Raw genomic sequence first — 10,000 nt, 5'->3', positions numbered from 1 at the left:
GTATATCGACCCCATGCGAAAAGGACGATGCGAGTGAGCCCAAGGGCGCTCCGTCATCGTCGCAGGCGGAGAAAGCAGATGAGTTGAAAAATGAAAGTGAAGCGGAGAAAGGTTAGCTGTCTGGCTTTATCCCTTTCCTTGGCTCTTTTATGGAGTAGACAGGCCTTCTTGGTTAATTGAATATTATTTCATGTCAATCCATTTGCAAAACTGTCAGATCCTGGCAGTTGATTAGCCAAAGCCAGTCAGAGCTTTATAGCAGATTTTAAAGAATTTTTCTTGCCAGTTCAAGTGAAATCTCTCATCCCTCATAACTGCGCTCCTTAAGTGAACGAAACTGAATATTCCTTTCAGTCGTTACACCATTTTCAGAGTCACAGGATAAACTCTCCATTTCAGAGCAACCACGAAGAGGGTTTTTTAGCAATTTCATGAGTGCCACAAAAGCCTCTTTGACTAGGGCTGCCACTGTAGTGAAGGAAGGGTCAACCAAAGCCACCACTGACCCAGCTCCTGAAGGGGACATGTCCAAGGAAGAGGGCGACAAGGAGGTGGAGTCTTTTATGTGGATATGAGTCCTTATTTAAATGCTAGCATAGTAGAGTTCTCTCTCGCCACCTTGTAAAGCTCAGCTCACGATTGATTATAGCATATGAAGTGCTGCGAACTAGAAATTTATTACGCTCCCTCTGGCATATGGCTTATATCTATCTACACGATATGTATATAAAAATGTATATACGTTTGTTTTTTTTCTTCATATTTGTACATATATATTGCAACATCTCTTATGGAAAGCAGCAAATTAGAACCAAAATGTTGCTGATTGAGAGAGGAGTTTCTATATTATGTGCCTGTATGCAGCTAGAGAGGGTCCTCTTTTAACACCCTGCTTGTAGAATACATGGCTGATCTAATCTCATCTCAGAATATTGAAAAAAAAGCAATAGGCTAGACTTTTTCTTCTTTTCCTTTTAGATTTTTTTTTCTTCTCCTGTTTGCATTCTTAGGGTTCTTGGATTTGTCTATGATATCTCAGGAATATAGCAATGACTGCTCAGTGTTTTTCTTGTAGCATTGTAGTGTAATAGGAATAGCTAGAAAAGCAGACAAGCATCTGTTCTTGGTTTGACATTGAATGACTGTCAGAATGAATATAGAAAATAGGCGTAGAATAGAAAAATAGGCAAAGGTAGCCTAGGTGAGTCTGAATATATTAGTGCCAAATCTCTCCTTGGCTCTTGCAACTTAGAAGGCTGGTGGTAACAGCCACAGTCCAATCTCTTTGGATTTGTGTGATGACATTCACTTATGTTGAAATATCTTGATTTATGTACAAGTATATTTTAATTTACTGTACTTACATTAACATGAGTGCCAACACACTGAGAGTTACATTCACACACGCTTGTACAGGCATACACTCTCATACGGTATTATTAAACATACATTTATAAGAACACAGATTTTATAATGTTTTTTCTCTTTTTACTCAGACACTTCTTTTTTCTATCCCATTTCACACTTCTTTTACTCTTCCTCTTTTTTCTTTTCCTGATTTGCTTCGTCTCGATCTCGTTCTCTCTGTGTGTCTTTCTTAATTATCAGTATCAGTATTCTTCTTCTCAGTAACATATATATAGATAAAATGTTGGCCATTCACAAAGACACAGCTCTTACTTCAGCAGCGGCAAAGAGCAAGGGACCCTCTGGGCGGCCAGAAGGGGATCTTGAAGACAAGGGGAGCTGAAGGCATAACTTACGGTGTTCCTGATGAGAACCTTGTCAGGTCATGCCAGTAAGTGCAAGCAACCCACTCGCTGCACCAGACTGCCATACACATTATCACTTTCCCTTGCTGTCACACACACACACACACACACACTAGATATCGCAAACATTGGTTTAGATGTTGAGCCAAGAGATTGTTGATAGAGTCTTTAAGGTCTTGTTCGACTACTCACAAACAGAAGTGGATGGTCATACAGCCTTGAGATTGTCAGTTTCTGGGATTAACAAGCAGGTAACCACAAGATCAACTGCAAGCACACCACGCCAGTCCATAAACTCAGCAATGCTACTCAGATTATGATCACATCGTATGAACCAGTGCTTTAAGAACACTATGCCTTACACTTGACACTATGCTGTATTAAAAACAGCAGCCTTATACACCTGTTTTCCCTTCTCTTTCTATTCCTCCTCTTTCTGTGTTGGTAGCACAGGCTTTACATATGAGAAATGCCTCAATCTTTGGTATTGGGTAATCTGTTCGTTTTTTTTGGCACTCCCTCCAAGCGAGACTAGTCATAGGAAGGTAGTAGAGCAGTGTCACTGTAGTCAAGAAGTTCTAGTTGACCATACGAACAAGTCCTAAATTTTTATTTTTATTTGTGCTCTGATGTGTAGGCTAGGGTGTTTATAGAATACACAGTAAGGTGATGTTATTATTGTTCCTCTATGGCTACATCCGAGACACTTTAATCCTAATAAGAGTGTGTCAGTGTGTTACAGAATATGTTCTTTCTCCATCTTCTATTTATTGTGTATTAAAAGATGCGATGATTAATCTTGCCTTACTAATTAAATGTGTCTTGGGAGCAGCTATTGATAGCAAGCTGGTAGCCAGGTTAGATGATTGTTATTGCACAGACGACTGGGTAGGGCGCTATGGGTCGCGTAATTAACTGCGTTATCTGTTTCTTGTCCTCGGTACTCTAAATATCTATACTCGGTAGCTATATAATTTTACATCCTACTTGTTTCAAAGCAGACAAGCTATATATACATATATTTGATAACATCATATGGTATTTCATTTTCAATTGTACTGAGCACGTGAAGTATATGTAGGTCAGTACATTTGTGTCACTGTGCCTTTTGATGGAAGATTTGTATTGTCTTCCTTATTTTTGGATTTTGTTGTTTTATTGTGGTGTATCCTTACACTTTAGAGTATTACTTTAATAATGTCCAATTGTTACCCACATACTCTTTCAGGTAACTATGATAAGCAATATATATCCTTTCGCAAACATGGTAAGAGATAGCACTCCAGTTTCTACCAGAAATATGCAGGCACTTTGTTGATATGTTCTGTTAAAGAAAGAAAGAAAGAAAAAAAAAGGAATGAAAAAAACTAGGCCTCCTCAGAGGACAGTCCAGGTATTCGCACAGATGACCTAGCCCCCCCCCCCCATTCCCCCCCCCCCCCCCCCATCCCTCTCTCTCAGTCTGCCTACCCTCTCTTCCATATACTGAAAGATTCTCCCCCCCCTCCCCCACCCCACCCCCAAAAGCAGGGTGACGGCTTGTTAGCAAAATCCCATCGTAATGAAGATGTGAACCTGGTGCAGAAACTTTGACTGTTCCTTGATTAGCTGGTACTAATTGGTGCTTCATGTAGACTTGTCTCTTATATCTGTCACTTAAGATACACTTTACTTTGATTATTATGTTTAACTGGAACAGACAGCTGCCAATGGGAGCTGTCTGTATAATGTTCATATTGAATTCTTCTTATTTTTTTTTTTTATATATGTATAGTATATATTTTTGCCTCTATTCTCGTTATATCTCTCTATATATTCAAGTACAGGTATCATTATGATGTCTTCTAAGTATAGATACACTTTTTTTTTACGTAACCCCAATTATAAATAAACAAAAAACAAAGGCTACAGTTCTGCAGTCGCACAGTGCAAATTGAAAATTATTGAATGTGTCTGCCTAGATTTTTATTTTTTCACATAAGTTTAAGACTTTTTGCTGTTTTATATTTACTGTTTCCAGATATTTTTTACATCTATGATTGTTTCGGATAATGAGTGTTGTACGATGTATAATTAATTTCCCTCAGACTATGAACTCTTTAATAAAGGATGTTTTTTTTTTCTTCTTCTTTTTTTGCAAGAGGGCAGCGTGAGCTTTACTTTCAAGGGCCTTTTGAGTGTTCTTTTGGTGTTTTCATTTTTCTCGATGTACGTCAATCATGTGTCAGTTTTGACCGCAGTTCCCTCTTCTCTCTACCCTTTGCCTTTTTTTTTTTTTTTTATCTCTCCGTCTCTTTCTTTCTTTCTATTTCTCCTGCTATTTGCTGACCCAAGTCCTTCTCGTCCCTCTTACAATCCAACTCTGTCTAAAGACCAAAAAATTACACACCTGTTCAAACCTCCTTTTTTCCTCTGGAGATCCTTCTCAGACATCAGATATGAGGGAAATGCAAGTTCTCCAGTCATCTATACCTATTTGATGCGTATTTTAGCTGAACAGTCATTTCATTTATGATTTTGGTACTCTTTTCTTACAAGTCTTGTTCTTACTGTCTTCTATCCCTCTTAACATACTACATGATAATATCCTTTATTACTCAGTATTTCTATACTCAGAAACCATTTTTACTTTTTATCACTGATTATTGACACCTATACTTCCAGACCTTTTGCTCAAATTCATTTATTAACAACTACCTCTATACCTCCTGTATCCCATTTGTTTACTCTGTCAAATGAATACCAAATCATATTATATCCAATATCTAATTTTCTCATCAGTTTCCCTTCCAATGCATATCGATCTTAATAGATTTTTTTTCCTGTTTTTCCTCTGTCTCCCTTTGATATGTGGGCCTATTGTACACTCGACGCAAAGTCCTTTTTTTGCCACACTGTGTAGAACAAGTCATACTCCAGTCATGAACATATGTCTTCCTGGATTCATGTTGGGACCTTTTCTATTTTTCAACACAACTCTCCAGCTGTTACCAAGAACAGTCTCTTGCCACACACAGGCTAGAAGGAAAAGGTTTAGCCTTTTACATTCATTTGGATCTTTGCTTCTTGGCCGCTCTTTGATTTTGTGGTTTTCGACATCATCTTGCACCCCTATATATTATCATCATCATTATCATAGTTCGGAACGTATATTTTAAAAAATTCATTACTGCTCTTAGATCTTTAGAAAAGATAATTATGTCTGAAGCGCATTTTATTCATGAGTTTCTACTTTGCTTTGCCAAATTCACATTATAATTCTATTTCAAAGAAAAATATATACACAGGTTCATTTCCATATAGTCCTTCCATATCCACATTTAACCAGATTACCAGATTCAGGTCAGAGCTCGATCTTATCCTGATCATCATCAGAGGTAAAAAAGAACAACATACACTGTGTTACGCTGATTCATCGACATTACCCTTGTGTTACTGTTTATTGAATATTTATACCATACAGTGTGACCTAGGCAGTAACATTGTACACAGTTTATACTTGCAACTTGGAAAAGAGTGATAACTCTTGAGCTGCAAAGGGGACATTTCCTGATGTAAATATATCTTTCTCCAACTTTCCTAATTTTAGATTAGAAAGTAGTTCCTCCTTAGTTTTCTTCCCTGTAGTATGCCATCCCATATTGAATATTGAAGATTTTGTCACTAATGCAGAAATGGAATTCAGTCTTCTTAGTTACATTTAACATTTTGTTTTACTTTGATTTTTGCATTCATATTTCTCATTCCAGTGTCAATAAACCAGTCTTTAATCATATTCAGACCACATTAAGATGATACAGATCTCCAACATTAAGTATGGATTCTATCTCTCGCTCTCTCCATTAATTTAAAAGTCACCAGTAAGCCCCACATCACAGGAAACATCAGATTCCTCTCTTGTAGGTACTTCTCTTCTACATGACATTCGAGTCTAAAAGTAGCACTGTGTTCTCTCCTCATTTGCATTTTTAATGAATGAGTTGACACAATCACACAATGTAATATGTTTTTTGACAGACTATTGAGAGAGGGAAGTTAACCCCCTTGGCCCATGTACTACACTGATCTGTAAGTTATTCATTAGTGCAAATTTGGAAGTGCTTAGATCTCTCGTTTTTCATTTATAGTGCTTTTACTTGGAAGATTTCTGTTAAAGGACTGATGTTTATTTCTATTCATTTATTCCTTGTTCATTATATTTTTGGCAAGTAGTGTTATGGATTTTTTTTCTTTCTTTTTTTAATACTGCGTGAAGTTGACTTATAGATGTCAGCTTTTTGCACGTATGGGTGTCCCAGTTTCTGTTCTCTGTTTCATTGCGATTGTCTTCTTTATCACGGTACTCTCTCTATTTATCCTTCACACTCTTGGATACCAAAAAGAAAGTATATAATCCGTTTTCTATGGATTATCCCATGCTAACAAGAGTTTCCGATCCCCAAGTTACACACAGTCCAAGATTAGAGCAACACCTTAATAAACTAAAGGCTAAGAATAAAGTTTGAATATTGGACCCTTGCAGTTGGTGTGACAAATGTGATTTGTCCACTTCATAATCTTTCTTAAAAGTACATTCTTGTTCAACTCCCTGTCTCTACCACACTAATACTCTCATTAAGAACCCAGAGATTACTGTATGTATATTGCTTTTGGTAAAGTCATTGAAATCTAGGTTTATTAGAGGCTGCATAGCAATATGCAATTTTTCTTTTCCAGTTGAACTCTATAATCCATTGAAGATTTTACCGTTAAAAGATTGTTATGGCATTTATTATTATTCTCCTTATTATTATTGTAGTTATTATTATTATTTTTATCATTATTATTGATGTTGCATTATTATTATTGTTATTGTTGATGTTATTGATATTTTTATTCTTCCATTATTGCGAGTATATTATCCATGATTATTATTATGATTATTATTCATGATTATTACAATATTACCATTATTATTATGTTATATTAATACTTCCATCATTATTTTTTATTATTTTTATTGTTGTCGTAAGCATATTTTTATTATCATTATGATCATTATTGTTATTATTGTAATAATAATGATTGATATTATCTTTTTTTTTCTTTTTATCACTCCTGTAATGTGCTCGTTGGCATCACAATTCATAAGGAACCAAAATTTCCTGGCATTTCAGTGCCCTAGTATATATACTATTTTATAATTGGTGTGGTTTTAAAATATATATATATATATATATATATATATATATATATATATATATATATATATATATATATATATATATATAAGTATGTATATATATTTGATATAAAATGCTTGACTTCTTAAATGTTTTTGTCCCCCAAGGTGTCTTTCCCCTAGCCAGACTTGTAGAAGACAAAAAGTCCCTTTATATCTTTGTGTTACTAAGATATCCCCTTCTTTTTCTTTTTCTTTTTCTTTTTAGTGTCTTCTCCACCATCTAGTTTTTTGTTGTTGTTTTTATTATTCTTTGTAGTCAGTGTTGTGTGACTCAATCTCAGTGTGTTTCCTAGATCTTATGACTTAGGCCAGTGTGTCCTTTTGCCCTGTCCCCTCCGCCCTCTTCTGGCCGAGATTCTGCCAGAGAACCTTAATAACTAGCTTTGTTTGGACTCGCTTGAATCGTGCTCTGTGTATGTACGTGATGCGTTTCCCTCTAAGGAATACAGGTCCCCTGAGAGACACTGCTTCACTGGCCGGTCCCCTTGCCCAGTATCTTCAGTCTATGCCCTTAGGGCCCCTTTTTACTTTTTCTTCTCTTGTTTCCCTTACTGCTCTCCCTCCACAGTCCTTCACTCACCCTGTGTCAGAGTAGAGAGTAGATATAGTAGTTCTGACTGTTCTCATACCTTTTACTGATCCCAGCTTTAGATGGCAGCAATATCTACATGTTAGCTACTGACACTTAGGAGTCAGGTTTTGCTGTGGATATTTCGCTTTGGTGTATTATTATCCGTCCGTTTATCCAGTATCTTGGAAATTCCTTGCTCTTTTCGTCTCTCTGTCCATCCCTTTTTCGTTTTCCTTTTCTTTTTCTCCTATTTTTTCTTCCTTTCTCCCTTTGCTGCTATTGTTTCAAAACACCGCTCTCACTTCCGTCTCCCATTCCGTCAGCACTGGCTGTGTAGCAGCCACCACATTTCTCCATCACAGCCTCCACTGTCTTACTTATATAGAGTAGGCTCTCTCCTCTCCAATCCTGCTAGTTGAAATCATGATTCACCTTCCTTAGCATTCACTGTAGTATCTCTCTCTCTTTTTCTCTCTTTCTCTTTTTCTTTCTTTCTTTCTTTCCGTCTTTCCTTCTCGCTTCCTTTCTCTCTTTCTCTCACTCTCCATCTCTCTCTCTCTCTCCATCTCTCTCTCTCTCTCCATCTCTCTCTCTCTCTCTCTCTCTCTCTCTCTCTCTCTCTCTCTCTCTCTCTCTCTCTCTCTCTCTCTCTCTCTCTCTCTCTCTCTCTCTCTCTCTCTCTCAGTGCACCACTTTTGTACTCATCCTCATTCATAGATAAGCCTCTGGAGTCTCATTCCTTGTGAATTTTCTTACAAGGCATTACAACGCCTCGGACCTCCCTCCACCCTGCCTACTTTGCTCCTCAAAAGCTTCTGAGTGTAACTAGACAAGAGGATATGTCTCTCTCTCTCCTCTCTCTCTCTCTCTATTCCTTTGTAGCGTTGCTTAGTATCTATCTGATCGCACAAAAAACACTTAAACTCCTTTATGTGTTGTGGATCTAAATTTCAGACTGAAACTTTAGAGAGTTCCTTAAGTGTTTTTAAAAGCCATTGCACTTGTAGGACTTAAACCTTCCCTTCTGCCAGAGCAGGGAATTGTTATTGTTGATTTTCTGATAGTAAAATGCTAATGACTTATTGTATAAGTAGTTTATTAGGCCCTTCCCCCATTCAAAAAGAGACACCTTTTTTCATTCAAAAGAGGAAGTATCAAACCAGTTAAAAAAAAGTTCATGGCAAGTGTGGGGACAATAAAGGTGAATACATACCTGTCTCACACACATCAGGGGTTTCTATTGTTCACTCTCCCCTCTATAGAAACCCTTGGTATTCTTCCAGATATTTTAATGTAAATATTTTTATCTTTACCTGAAGGGAGGTACAAATTGGCTGTTTAACATATGCCAGAAATGAGCTCTGTGAGAGGAAAGTACCTTTCATTTCATAGTCAGATGAGGCAGATAGAGTGATAGGAATAATTAAGATTTCCACTTTTAATTTAAATAGATGTAGCTGTGAAATATTATCGAAGGTACATGCATACGTTTTTATTACATAACTATGGTGTCTATGTAGGTTGTACATCTAGGGCTTTTCCATATTGCATACAGACATATGAAAACACACACACATATTCACTCACTCTCAGAGTACAATATTGCCAATGGAATGTCAGTAGAGAGATTGTTTTTGAAGTGTTTTCTTTTTCTTTTTGTTAGATGCATTTTTGTCTCATCTCAGTATTTTATACCTGAGTATTATTTAGTTGAAATGGAGTTTGTTATATTTTTTGTAGGCATACATATGCTTTTTTTCTCTCTGTACATACCAAAGGGATTAGCTTTGACTTGAGACAACACCCTCACCCAATAACAATCAGTACTGGAAATATATCCTAGTCTTGTTGTCTCTCTTGGAACTAGTTTCTTCTGTGTTTGCTGGCAGCTCATTCTCCTTATCATATTGTCAGCAGCTCATTCATTGGTCAAAGGTATCCTCCTTCTTGTTAGTATATCCAGGATCTTTCATTAAACATCTATCATCATTACCAGAGTGTATCTCTTATCTTTTGTCATTTTGTGGTTCTTCAGTCATTCTAAATTATATCTCTTTTGCCCTCAACTTCCTTCCTTTATTCACAAGCCTTATTCTTCTTTTAGATCTCTTTTGTCCTCTGCCATTGTACTACTCTTCTCTTCTTTAAATGTTACCTTCAGTATCTTTTAAAATTGATCTTTCACACTGTGACTTTCTGTTTATCATGAGCGTGTCTTAACTCTTGTGTCCTTCTGTGTCTTCTGTGGGTATATATTGCCATCATCTTCATTGGTCTTTCTTGTTCTTCCAAACAGATGTAAATTTACAACATCACCTTCCACATTAATGGCTTCTCCTTTGTGATTTCATTGCTCAGTTGAAGTCAGTGTTTAGTATCCTTCATTTATTACAACCACACATCCTTACTCAATGATACACTTACTCCCTAACC

The 10,000-nt window shown here is 36.7% G+C and overlaps 1 protein-coding gene across 1 annotated transcript in view; it reads left to right on the top strand.

Annotated features, from left to right (window-relative positions):
• The window catches only part of LOC122248652 (uncharacterized), a 320,581-nt gene that overhangs the window by 293,032 nt on the left and 17,549 nt on the right, over positions 1 to 10,000 (top strand). The window contains exons 37-38 of the mRNA XM_086544744.1: positions 1 to 111; positions 400 to 551. The exon at positions 1 to 111 is cut by the window's left edge and continues 270 nt beyond it. Of these exons, the coding sequence (XP_086400870.1) occupies positions 1 to 111; positions 400 to 551 (263 nt within the window). The remainder of the gene's footprint in view (positions 112 to 399; positions 552 to 10,000) is intronic.

The sequence above is a fragment of the Penaeus japonicus genome, unplaced genomic scaffold, assembly GCF_977035675.1.
Source record: "Penaeus japonicus unplaced genomic scaffold, GWHDUDI00000001_assembly GWHDUDI00000002, whole genome shotgun sequence".
Lineage (NCBI taxonomy): Eukaryota > Metazoa > Arthropoda > Malacostraca > Decapoda > Penaeidae > Penaeus > Penaeus japonicus.
The sequence above is the reverse complement of the archived record's forward strand: the minus strand, read 5'-3'. Positions and strand labels throughout refer to the sequence as shown.